Source organism: Geotrypetes seraphini, chromosome 3, assembly GCF_902459505.1.
Source record: "Geotrypetes seraphini chromosome 3, aGeoSer1.1, whole genome shotgun sequence".
Lineage (NCBI taxonomy): Eukaryota > Metazoa > Chordata > Amphibia > Gymnophiona > Dermophiidae > Geotrypetes > Geotrypetes seraphini.
In genome coordinates, this window is record NC_047086.1 from 196962209 (window position 1) to 196975849 (window position 13641).

The window sequence follows — 13641 nt, forward strand, 5'->3', positions numbered from 1 at the left end:
ACCAAGAGAACCATTTCCACATGGTTGGCAGAGTGTGTATCTCTTCTTGCTATGTTTGGGCTGGGCCGTGCCACTGCACTTGAAGGCCGTGCCACTGCACAAAGCATTTGAGCAATGGCGACATCAGTAGCTCACCTATGTTCCATTCCCATGGAGGACTTCTGTAAAGCAGCCACATGGTCCTCAATTCATATCTTCACCATCCCACTATTTTTTAGAAAATCATTCCAGATGGGATAGTCGGTTCGGCCAAGCAGTTCTTCAAAATTTATTTTTCATTTAGATGTCAACTTCCCTCCAACCCTTTTTGGTTTTGCCAGGCTCATGATAGTTGTCAATAACCCTCTTCTCAAGAGGCATTCCTGGCAGCTAGGGAGTCCCATATGTGAGAATATGCTGCTTCCTTGTCTTCGGGCATAGTTACTCACCTGTAGCACATGTTATCCAAGGATAGCAGGCAGTTATTTTCACAACCCTTCTTCCTCCCCTATTTGGCTTCTTAGCATTCTTATTGAAATGATGGTCCTGTGAGCCGACATCAGGCAGGAATGCACCAGTACACATGTAGTACGGTCTTAAAGATTTAAAGTGACAGTACTCTTTTTGACCATCCGTGCTGGGTTCTGTGAATGACGTCACCCATATATGAGAATATTTTCCTGCTGTCCTCAGATAACACTTGCTACAGGTGAGTAACTATGCTTTACATAGGAAGAGGAATGGAGAAATGTGGACAGAGGCTTCATAATAATTGATATACTTTACCTTCTGAGAAAACTAGGTGGACAAGGACTCTTCTGCAAGTAAAACAAATAATGGAAAAGAAAAAAAAAACCCGAGGGCTAAACAATTGTGTGAAAAGCAATACTGACAAGCTGTTGACTGAAATTCAAACAGGACCATTTGCAGAAATGGAATTCAAACAGCAACAACTCAAAATGAACTTAAAAAGCTGGAAAACTATTTCATGGGCATTTTTTTTTTTTTTTAAACTACGGAAGGAGAAGTGGACAACACCAGAACATGGCAGTGGTTTAAAGATAGTACATTAAGGAAGGAAACAGAACAATTAATGTTTGCTGTCCAAGAACTGCACAATGCACAAATTTCATCAAGGCAAAAATAGAAAAGACCAGCAATGATAGTATGATAGTATATGTACACTAAATCATTTCATATTTGGCTTTGCATAATCACATTTACTAAAAGGAATGCAGCAAAATTGAACAAACTGAATACAAAACCAGACACAATCAAGTAAGTAAAATACAGTATTATATTGTTTTGTTTTCTGCAAAAAAAAAAAAAAAAAAGGATCCCTAGTCAATAAAAACTACTAGTAACCTGAAATTATGGATAAAGTTACTGAAAATAAAATAGCCAAGCACAAAGGGGACATCAAAATCCAGACTGACCTCAGATATTACTGTCCTAGAAGAGATCCATGTTTGATGTACTGATTTAAAATGTGTGAAAAAAATCAAAATTGTCAACAATAACACTTTCACAATGATTAAGTGGAAAGTAAAAACATCCTACAACAAGAGCTAAAAAGCCCCCACAGGGAGGAAAAGCCTCAGACAAAACCCTCCCACCGCCACAACAGTGGCTAAGGTGTTCAGGTGAGAAACCTCATTGACATAAAAACCTCCCGTAGATAGCACTGTGGCTCTATGTTGTGGTGAGATCAATAATTAAGTCAAATTCTTAAAATTGTAATAACTCAAAAAAGTCACCCAAAGTGACTTTAAACTTATCTTTTGTTCTTGAGCTCGGTCGGAACACCAACGGTGGCCAGCGTTTCACATAAGGCTGCCTCAGGGTGTAACCTCCAATCGTGAGCTTTCAAAAAACGAACACGCTACCCCGTGTCTCAATGCACAAAAGATGGTTAGCTCATGTTGTAGGATGTTTTTATATTCCACTTAATCATTGTGAAAGTGTTATTGTTGATGATTTACTAACCATTCCGAGAGACAGTAATGTGGAAGATAAGGAATTTTAAAATGTCAAAATACTGAGATCTGGAAATAGAGATTACAAACATTTGGAAAAAGAAAACCAGTTGTACTGGTTAGTATTTGAGCACTACTTGCAATCAGTGTTCCCGCTAAGCTGCGCTGGCGTGCGCTGGCGCACAAAATATTACATCGCAGCGCACAAGTTTCTCGTCACAGCGCACACACGTGCTTGCAGGCAGGCGAGCTGGCAGTCCTTGTAACGCGTCGCAAAGGTAAGGGGAGGCTGGGGGAGGAATCGGACGTCGGGGTGGGGGTGTTTTAATGTATTTATACTTATTTAATTTAGCGTGTAGGCCTAAAATTCCTTTGAATACCTCGTCCTCATGTATCAGCAACTTTGACAACATATTTATTTGGCTCATAACTTGCTGGCGCCCGATATTTTTAGCTCACAGTGAAAAAAGTTTGCTCACAACACCCGCCCGCTTAGAGGGAATACTGCTTGCAATACCACAAGGACTGTCAAAAATTAGAACAAATTACACTCTGGCCTAAGTAGAGGAAGCAGTGCTGTTGGGCTCCTCATACATGATTAAGTATTACCTTGATAGGTAGGGCTTGTATCCCGATGAAAGGAACTGGCCAGCATTGGCTCTGACACTATATACAGTTTCTTTATTTGATATAGCACAATTACATAAAAGTTAAATCAAAGCAGTTTACAATAGTAAAAACAAGGGTGACAATTCAAAAATCAATAAGCACAGGCAAGGCAACACCACAAAACAAACAGACAACAATTGGAAAGGGGGAAAAAGGAAAGAAAGATATGTGAACTGTGGTTAATATAAAAAAATAATAGGCACCCTTGCAGCAACAGACCAGCCTGGAACATCTCAACACACTAGGCGTTAACAAACCCACTGTCCGTCAACCACAAAAGGCTGCGCTACTTAAACTACCTTTGTTGATATCTCTGAATATCCTACTTCAGGTTCTTGGGAAAGACTTGATGTTCAGTGCCAAACCCAGCCAAGAGCACCTGGCAGGCTGTGTGAAACCACAATATTAATAAATGCAACTTACTTTGCCACCCCTCAAGCATACATACAGAGGCTGGGATTCACTAATCTGCCCGATCGGGGTCCGATCCGGGCAGGTCTGATGAATTCAGGAACAAAAAATATGTAGATGGGGGCGATTGGAGAAACGCCCCCATCTGCCTGCTCTATAATGACCCCATCTGACCGCTCTATAGCGATCCCCACGCACGTGCAGACCGCATGCCCGTCTGAGACGCAACCTTTTTTTTTTTAACTTGAAAACTTTTTTTGTTAGTTTTTAGCCCTGCGAGCCCATGGTTTAACCCACTTTAAACCCGCGGGTTAAAACCACGGGCTTGCTGGGCGGAGAAGGGCAGGAGAATGGCAATGCGGCAGGAGAGCTTCAGGGAAGGGCAGAATGGCGATGCGGCAGGAGAGATTCGGGGAAGATCGAGGCAGAGCAGAGCAGCATTCGGCGTGAGCAGTCAGGAGAGATTGCAGGGCAGAGAGCAGGGCTTCCAGTCGGAAAGACATTTTCGACTGGTCCCCAGCAGTCACTTCTTCAGGTGATTGGCCAGCCCAGTTGGATCAGAAATTTGGTGTTGTGAATCGCATTCCAGCCTACTTTGCATGCGTTTCACCTCATTTGCATGCATGGTCGCAGGAGAGGTAAGTGAATCAGGCCAGATGGAAATTTGATAGTCAAGGGGTCACAAATCGATCAGTACACAGTCGATTTACTTTGTGAATCTAGCCCAAATTGGCTCATGACCTAAAATACTTTATATAAAATTACTTCCAGTGGCTAATTCACATCCCATCAGTATCTGGGTAGGACTCAATGGTGGGTATAAGTTTAAGGGCTGTGATCAGTTTAAATATCCAGTGGTGGGGGGGAGATACTGTCCAGAATTGGATTTTCCCAACCTGTCCCAAGGACACCACAGCAAGTGAGGTTTTTAAAAACAGGCACAATGAATATGCAAGGAATATATTTACATACAGTGGAAGCCCAATATGTAAAAAGTTCTTTCATCCATATCCAATGTGGGTATCCTGAAAATCCAACTGGCTATGCGGTTCCCAGAACAGTAAGGGGTGACTCTGCCTTACATATTAGGGGACATTTTGGCATAGTGGTTAAAGCTACACCCTTAGTACCCTGAGTTTGTGGGTTCAAACCCACACTGTTCCATGTGACCCTGGGCAAGTCACTTAATACCCTCCCCCCCCAAGTACATTAGATAGATTGTGAGCCCGCCAGAACAGACAGGGGTAATGCTTGAGTACCTGAATAAATTCACGTAAACTGTTCTGAGCTCTTCTGGGAGAACAGTACAGAAAAGTGCATAAATAAATAAGGCACCCAAGTTTAAAGTTTCACCCACCAGATCTGTGTGTCACCTTTAATCACCTACACAATCAGAGCTAGATTCAGCAAATGGCACTGAAAACAAACTAGCACTCCTAGATGAGAACCCATTAGAACAGCATTGACTGCTTTCAGTGGCCCCATGTGGGCACCAGGAGTTAACACTTGCTGGAAACCAGATTTAATTCCTGACACCCAATTTGAGTCTACATTCCCAGTATTCTAATCTATACCACTGACCTGCCATGGCCACACACCCCTCTTGGGTTGCACACTATAGGATTTGAGCACACATTGTTATAGAAGAGCTCACAGCGAGATTTGCATGCAGATTAAAATTGGTGCCAATTAGCACTCCAATTATAGGCAATATTTAGCCAATCCAGTTGGGCACATGTCTCGGATCGGTGTTCAAGTCTGGGTGCCATATATAGAATCCAGGGGCTGTCTCTCAAATCTCTTCCATTGCTAAAGATCTAAAGAGTTGATAAGACATGGGTCACTCTACAGAGATCAGCTCTTACTAGAACTATATTCGTACTGATAGAAGCTCAGTGATCATCACTCCAAAGCTTTACTACTACTATTATTTCTATAGCGCTACCAGATGTACGTAGAATTGTACATTAAACATGCATGAGACAGTACCTGCTCAAAAGAGTTTACAATCTAATTATGACAGACACACAGGATACAGGGTGGATCAATATTTGCAACTCATAAAGGGAAATACAAAGGGATGAATAGGTAGAGAGGGTAGGGGGGCTAGAGAGGGAATGGGAAACAGATATAGTGTATTACAAATTGGATGTGTTAGGATCTAAAGCTTTAGCTAAACAATGCACAAAACACAAAATTTTAAAATAATCTTTGAAAGATAAAAATGGAATAAAAAAATAATAGTAATAAAGAGTAGCCCGAGAGCCCGTCTCGAAGGGCGAATGATAACACGGGGCTGGAAGCCCCGTGTCGCCTTCGAGTCGGGGGGGGGGGGGGGGTTAGGGGGAGGAGAGAGAGCAAGGTTAGGGGGTTGCTAGGAGCGCGCGAGGAAAACGATGCGCGATTGGAGGAGGTAGTGGGGGTGGCTGCGGAGGAGGTCTTAAAAGCCGGGACCCTGGAGGACTGAGGGTTTTTTCTGGTCCTCCAGGGCGGCTTTTTTGCTTCAGAGACGTTGTTGCGGTCATTTTGGCGGTTTGTCGGGATGGAGTCGGATGGCGTGTCGTGTGGGGGTGAGGAGGCGGCGGCTGGCGAGATTTCGCTGCTTGCGGGTGACTCTTTTGCGGAGGAGACGGAGGAGCAGGTGGGTCGTGAGCCAGCGGTGTTACGTCCGGCGCGTCGCTCTAAAGTGGCTGCATTGTCGGCGCTTGGGGGGGCAGGAGTCAGGGGGGCCCTGGGGAGCAGGTCCGCGGTTTCTGGGTCGTCGGTTAAGGCAGGGCGCAAGTCGGGTGCGTCGAGCAGCTCTCTTCAAGCTGTTTCGGCCGGCCGTAGCTCAGTTACCTCGTGCGTGGGCGGGGCGTCTGCAACGGTCGCTTTACCGGTTGCTACCAGTCCTGTTTCTGTCTTGCCGCGGATGGTGAGTGGGGGTGGGTCTGAGACTGCTGAGGTTCTGCCTGCTGATCTCCCTAGTGCTGGGGTGGGGTCAGGTCATCTGCGGGTTGAGACCGCTACTGGGTTGCCTCCGGTTTTGAGTGGGTTGCAGACTGGGGGGTCTCCAGGAGTGGTTGGTTTTGGTAGGGGGGTGGAATGCATGGGTTTCGGGTCAGTTCCGGTAGGGGGGCCCTCTGGCGCATGGTCTGGGGTCTTTCCGGGGAGCTGGGGTCCGGGATGGGGTTCCCCGGGTTGGGGGCAGGGCTCTTCGGTTGGTGGAGTGGGTCCTTCTGCTTCTCACTGGGGTGGGAGTCCTGGTCCGCTATCCCTGGGCTTTATGCCCGCGGGCACTTATGGATCTGGTTGGGGTGTTCCTTTGGGTATGACGGGAGGAGTTTTGCCTGGTCCTGCCTCTCTTTTTACTTGGTCTCCACAGATGCCTTCCTTTTTCCCTGGAGGTCGAGAAGTGGGAGCGTCGGATGTCGGCGGAGTTGGAGTGGCAGAGCGGCCTGGAGGTTCCGGTTCGGAGCGCAGTCCGGCGCTCGGGGGAGTCGTGGCTGCTGGCGGTGGCGCTACAGGTCCTACTCTACTCTCATCCACTGTTCCTGGGGTTGCTGTTCACGGCGTCTCGGCTTCGACTTCTGGTCCTGTTTCAGCGGCAGGGACTGCTGCCAGCGGCGTCTCAGCAGTTCGAAGTGGAGATCTTGGCTCGTCTTCTACTCAAGGTAATGTGGCGCCTGTGCAGGTTGCTCTTGGTGGGAAGTCGCGCGGTAGGTAGGTAAGCGTCAGCGCCGGGAATCGTCGTCCTCGTCGTCGGGGTCTTCTTCGTCCGATTCGTCGGCTTCGTCGTCATCCTCCGCCGGGCGGGCGGGCAGGTCTGAGGCTTCAGCGGGCGGTGAGGGTGGCGTTTCTGCGGGACGTGTGCGGGGCGCGCCTGCGTTAGTGGCTCTTACCGAGTTGTGGGAGAAGGTGCCTAGGGTGTTGCGTCGGAAAATTCGCAGACGGTCCTGTCTGGATATATTTCGCCTTATGGAAGGCAGGGCTCAGAGGCGGGGTCATAAAAAATCTAAACGGGATCGTAAAGAGGTCAAATCTTTTCCAGTTGCGCGGTCTATTATTAATTGGATGAGGGCCTTCTTGAGACTGGCAAGCGTTTGGGGGCGCGCCAACCCGCAGGAGTATGGGTTAGTGTTGTCTTATGCAGACACCGTACTCGATGCTTATCAGCGGTTTGGAGGGTGGGCTTGGTTGAATTATGATGAGGCGTTTCGGGACAAAATGGAGGAAAACAAGTTTATGTCCTGGGGCACACAGGACGTGAACCTGTGGCTTACTCATATGTCTTCCAAACCTCTGGCGGGGCCACTGGGTAGGGCGGGCGTGGGTGCTGTTGGCGGTGGGCGGCCCTTTCGCGGGAGCGGCGGGGGAGGGGCAACGCCGAGTTCCGATGTGTGTTGGAAATTTAACAAGTCCACCTGCCCCTTTTCTGACTGTAAGTTTCGGCATGCCTGTTCCGTCTGCAGTCAGTCCCATTCGGCCCTTAAGTGTCCTAAGCGGAGTGTCCTCCCAGCCGGACCTGTTGGGAAGTAATGGTAGGCAGGCGTTGCCGACGCCCATACGGGTTGCGGCTCTGCTCCCTTGGCTTGGGAGGTATCGTCCTAGGGAGACGGCGGTCTTTTTAGAATCAGGTTTTACGTTTGGTTTTGTTATTCCTTTTCATGGGTCCTTGGTCGGAGGGAAAGTTCAAAATGCATCTTCTGTTTCACAGTTACGCGAGGTCGTTCGGGAGAAATTGTTAGCGGAATTGCGCTTGGGTCGCGTGGCTGGGCCATTTCGGGAGCCTCCTTTTTCGCGGATGATTATATCTCCGTTGGCGGTCATTCCTAAAAAGGTGTCGGGCCAGTTTCGTCTCATCCACAATTTGTCCCGACCCTTAGGGAGTTCGGTTAATGAAGGCATTCCGCGTGATCTTTGTTCGGTTCGTTATGCTTCCTTGGATAGTGCATTACGGCACATAGTCGCGGCCGGGCGGGGAGCTCTTTTGGCGAAGGTGGATATTGAATCTGCTTTCCGGTTGTTGCCTATTCATCCACAGTCTTTTCCTTTGTTAGGTTTTCGTTTTGAGGGTTCTTATTTTTACGATCGCTGTTTGCCGATGGGTTGCTCGATCTCTTGTGCGTACTTTGAAAAGTTCAGCACTTTTCTGCATTGGGTGTTGGTACAGCAGGTGGGTTTATCTTCGGTTGTCCATTACCTTGATGATTTTTTGTTTGTTGGAGCAGGTTTGAGTAATGATTGCGAGCGTTTAAAAAGGACTTTCGAGGAGATGGCAACGACTTTCGGTGTTCCTTTAGCTTTAGATAAGTCTGAAGGACCGGTTTCTTCCCTAGTGTTTTTAGGGATTGAATTGGATGCAGAGGCGATGGTTACTCGGCTTCCTGCGGAGAAGGTACAGCACTTGCTCGCGCGTATCGAGCATGTGCTATCGGCCCCTAAATCAACATTGCAGGTGGTTCAATCCTTGTTGGGTTCCCTTAACTTTGCATGTCGAGTGTTGCCTATGGGCCGGCCTTTTTCTCGTCGTTTGGCGGCAGCTACTTCTGGCGTACGGGATCGTGGGCATTTTCTGCGGCTGTCGGGAGGGGTGCGTTCGGATCTCCGTATGTGGGCCCTTTTTCTGCGCGATTTTAATGGGACGCTTCCGATGCAGTTGCCTGAGGTCACCAGTAAGGATCTGGAGCTGTATTCTGATGCGGCAGGTGGGGTAGGTTTTGGGTTATTCTGCGGTGGAGCTTGGTGTGCTGAGCGATGGCCAGAGGAGTGGGCAGCTGCTGGTATTACAAAAAACATTACCTTATTGGAATTGTTCCCTCTCGTGGTGGCGTGTGAATTGTGGGCAGATGTTTTCCGCAATCGGCGTGTGGTGTTCTGGTGCGACAACTTAGGAGTTGTGGAGGTAGTGAATAGACAGGCTGCGCGTTGTTTGGCGGTAAATTCTTTGATGCGGGAGTTAGTGCTGCGCTGCTTGCGTTTAAATTTGTATCTGCGGGCGCGTCATGTTCCGGGTTTCCAAAATGGTATTGCTGACGCCCTGTCTCGTTTTAATTTTTTGCAGTTTCGTCGGTTGGCGCCAGAAGCTCGAGCAGAGGGTTTGCCGATGCCAGCTCATTTATGGAACCTGGTCAGGAAGGAATCTGGGAGATGCTCCGCTTGTCAGTAGCTGCTTCCACATGGTCGCATTACAATATGGGGTTTCGAACGGTGGCGGCTTTTTTGGCTGCTCGGGGATGGTGCCCGGGGGACGTGGCCGAATCCTTGTTGGCTGATTTTGTGTTGTCGTCCTTTCGGGATCAGGTGTCTCGTGGAGTTGTCCGGGGACGTTTAGCGGGATTTTCCTTCTTTTGTAGGGCTTTAGGGTGGGCTTGCCCGGTGTCTGGATTTATGGTTCAGCATCTGCTGCGAGCTATGAATCGCGTTCACCCTACTCTCCCTGATTCCCGTTTACCTATCACCCACGAGCTTCTTCTGAGGTTGCTTGACGCTTTGACGGTTGTTACCTGTTCGCCCTATGAGGACAGATTGTTTAGGGCTGCTTTTGCCACATCCTTTTTTGGTGCCCTGCGGGTTAGTGAGTTGTTGGTTAGTCCCTTGTCCCGATTAGGTCTTCGCGGGCTTTTGGTATCACATGTCAGCTTTCAGGGAACGACCGTGCGGCTTCGCATTGTCAGTTCTAAGACGGATCAGTGTGCGGTTGGACATTGGGTGGTTTTACATACAGTATCGGGCTGTCGTTCTTGTCCCGTTACTTGCTTGCGGTCTTATCTTGCGGTGCGGCCGGAAGGTGGCGCCGTTTTGTTTGTCCATGCCAATGGCTCCCCTCTTACGCGCTATCAATTTCAGGCGGTTTTGCGTTTGGCTTTGAGGAGCTGTGGTGAGAACCCGACTTCCTACGGGACTCATTCCTTTCGAATTGGAGCGGCTACGAGTGCAAGCATTGCAGGCATGTCAGGGGAGGGTATCCAGCGTTTAGGGCGTTGGGTTTCAGATGCTTTTAGGGGTTATATTCGTCGGGGGGGTTCGGGGTCGCTGTCGGCCGGTAGGAGGGGAGCTCGGTGACTGGAGGGGGTGATGGCATGATCATTGTACTGTTGTGAATAGTTCTTGTTGTTTTTATTGCAGATTCCAGCGGCAGTCGTTACTCCTTGTGGATCGTTGGTCACTCTTATGTTCACTGGGCGGCTGAGCGTGCGTTGATTCGCCCTGGTGGTCGCCATCTCGGGCTGGGTTCTCAGGGCCTCCGTGTTTCCTGGTGGGGACAACGTGGGATGCGCTGGAGTCAGCTGCTGCTGTTGATGGAACGTCTGCGATCTCGACCTCGTCATCCTGACATTTTGCTTATTCATTTAGGGGGAAATGATGTTGATTCATGTTCAGGGAAGGATTTGATTAACATTATTAAGGATGATTTAAGGGTGGTTTTAGATTGGTTCCCTAGTGTGTTGTTAGTGTGGTCGGATATTGTACCGCGCCCTCGTTGTTTGGCGTCACGTCGCTGGACTCGTGGGTTGGCGAAGCTTAATAGACAGGTTGGAAAATGGGTTATGGGTCAGGGTGGATTACAGTTGTTGCATGACTGGGTGGATGTTTCGTGTGCTGGGTTATTTCATAGTGATGGGGTTCATTTGTCTGCAGTAGGTTGGGATCTCCTGCTAGATGACTTTGCATCGGGCTGTGAAAGAGTGCTGGCCACGCGGTGAAAGTCGCAGCTCCCTGGGCGGGGGGGGGGGGCCTGTATGAATACAGTCCTGTGGCGGATCTCCCGAGCTACTGGGTGCTGGGGCTCATCCGGCGATGAGCGGAGGGCCGGCGGGGAGCCGGTCTTGGGGGATATTGACCTGGTTAAAGGGGCATGAGGTCATGCCACCCCCCTTAGACTCTTGCTGTTTATGGCAGGGTTGGGGGCCATTTATTGATGGTCACACCGGGTAGCTCGGGAGGAGCTGGCAGATTTTGTTATATGAAGTTACTGGGTTAAAGATGTTAATTTATACAAATAAATTTGTTGATATTTTATTAATAAACTGAGCTGCGGCTATATTCCAAGATGGTGTGTGGTTTCAGTTATTTGGTTTAGGTTAAGGGGACGGGGTGGTTGGGGTGAAGACAGTAGGGGCTATCCAGATCCCGCTGTTAAGAGTAGCCCGAGAGCCCGTCTCGAAGGGCGAATGATAACACGGGGCTGGGAGCCCCGTGTCGCCTTCGAGTCGGGGGGGGGGGGGGGGTTAGGGGGAGGAGAGAGAGCAAGGTTAGGGGGTTGCTAGGAGCGCGCGAGGAAAACGATGCGTGATTGGAGGAGGTAGTGGGGGTGGCTGCGGAGGAGGTCTTAAAAGCCGGGACCCTGGAGGACTGAGGGTTTTTTCTGGTCCTCCAGGGCGGCTTTTTTCCCGCCCACCCACCCTCTTTCAGTGGCCTTAGTGGCTTGGGAAGGCGGATCTCCCGAGCTACTGGGTGCTGGGGCTCATCCGGCGATGAGCGGAGGGCCGGCGGGGAGCCGGTCTTGGGGGATATTGACCTGGTTAAAGGGGCATGAGGTCATGCCACCCCCCTTAGACTCTTGCTGTTTATGGCAGGGTTGGGGGCCATTTATTGATGGTCACACCGGGTAGCTCGGGAGGAGCTGGCAGATTTTGTTATATGAAGTTACTGGGTTAAAGATGTTAATTTATACAAATAAATTTGTTGATATTTTATTAATAAACTGAGCTGCGGCTATATTCCAAGATGGTGTGTGGTTTCAGTTATTTGGTTTAGGTTAAGGGGACGGGGTGGTTGGGGTGAAGACAGTAGGGGCTATCCAGATCCCGCTGTTATAAAATCTAGGGCTGCCAAAGGGCACAGACTGCCTCAGTGATGTACACAAATGTTTGCAAAAAGTACTCTACCATTCCCTAGTGCACCTTTTTCCCTACATAAAACCCACTGATAGAGAAAGAATGTGCTCAGTGTTCTCTGTAACGTGGGAATTCCCTGTAAAGAGGACATTGATATTCCAATCCCATTCTCCCCCTCCCCCTTCGCCCCCCTGAGTCTTTCTATTACCTTGGCTTCACATTTCTTGTGGCTTGTGACCTTGCAAACTGGAAAAAAAAAATTAAAAAAACGATGATTATTTTCAACTCATGCATTTTGCCCACTTTATGAAAACCATTGCTGTGGATAGCTGAGCACTCCCAATATTGAGCAACTCCTTCATTGTGTCCCCAGAGGGGGAGTTTGCATTGTGTTTGGCTCCCCAATCATTATGAAATGTCGGCGCCAATGTGCATGGATCCCTCCTGCTCTCATAAGCTGCGAAGGCTTCTGCTGCACTGCTGCTGTAACTAGGGTTTCTGCTTTACTATGAAAAGGCGTTTATGACATTAGCACTAGAGAATGACATGGGGACAAATTTTTCCCCACGGGAACTATTTTCCCATCCTGTCCCAGTGAGTTATTTTCCTGTCCCTGCTCCATCCCTGCAAACTCTGTCCTCATCTGCACAATCCTCAAACACTTTAAAATCATAAGTGTTCGAGGCTTGTGCAGTCAAGGCAGAGCTTACAGGAATGGGGCAGGGGCAGGGGCAGGGACAGCAATAAAACTCGCGGGGACTGGACGGGGAAACATTTGTCCCCCATGTCATTCTCTAATTAGCACCTAAAGACAGAGATCACTAGGGGTTTGTACCAAGTCATCACCTCCAAACCTTAATAGTGAGGGATAAGCCATGAGGTTGCCAAATGGTTCTAAGTCAGTGGTCTCAAACTCAAACCCTTTGCGGGGCCACATTTTGGATTTGTAGATACTTGGAGGGCCGCAGAAAAAATAGTTAATGTCTTATTAAAGAAATGACAATTTTGCATGAGGTTAAACTCTTTATAGTTTATAAAACTTTCCTTTAACAGTTTTACCTTATGCAAAATTGTCATTTCTTTAATAAGACATTAACTATTTTTCCTGCGGCTCTCCAAGTACTCTATTTTTTTTTGCAGCACTCACATTTAAAGTTTAATATCTTTTCTTTCTCAAAACTGGCACATTTCAATCACTAAATTGAAAATAAAATCATTTTCCTACCTTTGTTTGGTAATTTCATCAGTCTCTGGTTGCACTTTATTCTTCTGACTGTGCATCCAATATTTCTTCTCTTCTTTCAGCCTCCTGTATGCTTCCTCTCCTCCAGACCTCATTCCCTCCCCCAACTTTTTCTTTCTTTTTCTGTGTCTGTCTTTCTCTGATTCCTTGTCCCATTTTTTGCTTTGTTTCTGGCTCCTTGTCCCCCCCCTTCTTTCTTTTTTCCTTCTGGCTCCCTGTCCCCCCCCTTCTTTTTTTTTTTCCTTCTGGCTCCCTGCCCCTCCCTTCTTTCTTTCTTCCTTCCTGCCTTCCCCCATGCCACCGCCGCCGGGGAATAGGCTGCTGCTGCCGCCGCCATCGGGAACAAGCCAAGATCTCCACGGGGCCGTCCAACTCTCGCCGCCTGACGTCAATTCTAACGTCGGAAAGGACGTTCCAGGCAGCCAGGCAGCGATTGGCTAGCCAGAACATCCTCTCGACGTCAAAATTGAGGTCGGGCGGCGAGAGAAGCAGGGAAATCAAAGAGCATGGTGCCGGCCTGTTCCCCGATGGCAGCGGTGAGAAG

General features: G+C 48.6%; 1 protein-coding gene and 1 long non-coding RNA gene across 4 annotated transcripts in view; one reads left to right on the forward strand and one right to left on the reverse strand.

Moving 5' to 3' along the window:
* The window catches only part of TNS2 (tensin 2), a 274519-nt gene that overhangs the window by 193962 nt on the left and 66916 nt on the right, over nucleotides 1-13641 (reverse strand). For all 3 annotated transcript variants that reach the window (XM_033936279.1, XM_033936280.1, XM_033936278.1), the window contains exon 3: nucleotides 12063-12100. In XM_033936279.1, coding sequence (XP_033792170.1) covers nucleotides 12063-12100 — 38 coding nt within the window. The remainder of the gene's footprint in view (nucleotides 1-12062; nucleotides 12101-13641) is intronic.
* LOC117356699 lies at nucleotides 6646-10376 on the forward strand. Its single transcript, XR_004538697.1, has 3 exons — nucleotides 6646-6688; nucleotides 9079-9175; nucleotides 10143-10376. It is a non-coding gene; the product is annotated as an uncharacterized LOC117356699 (long non-coding RNA).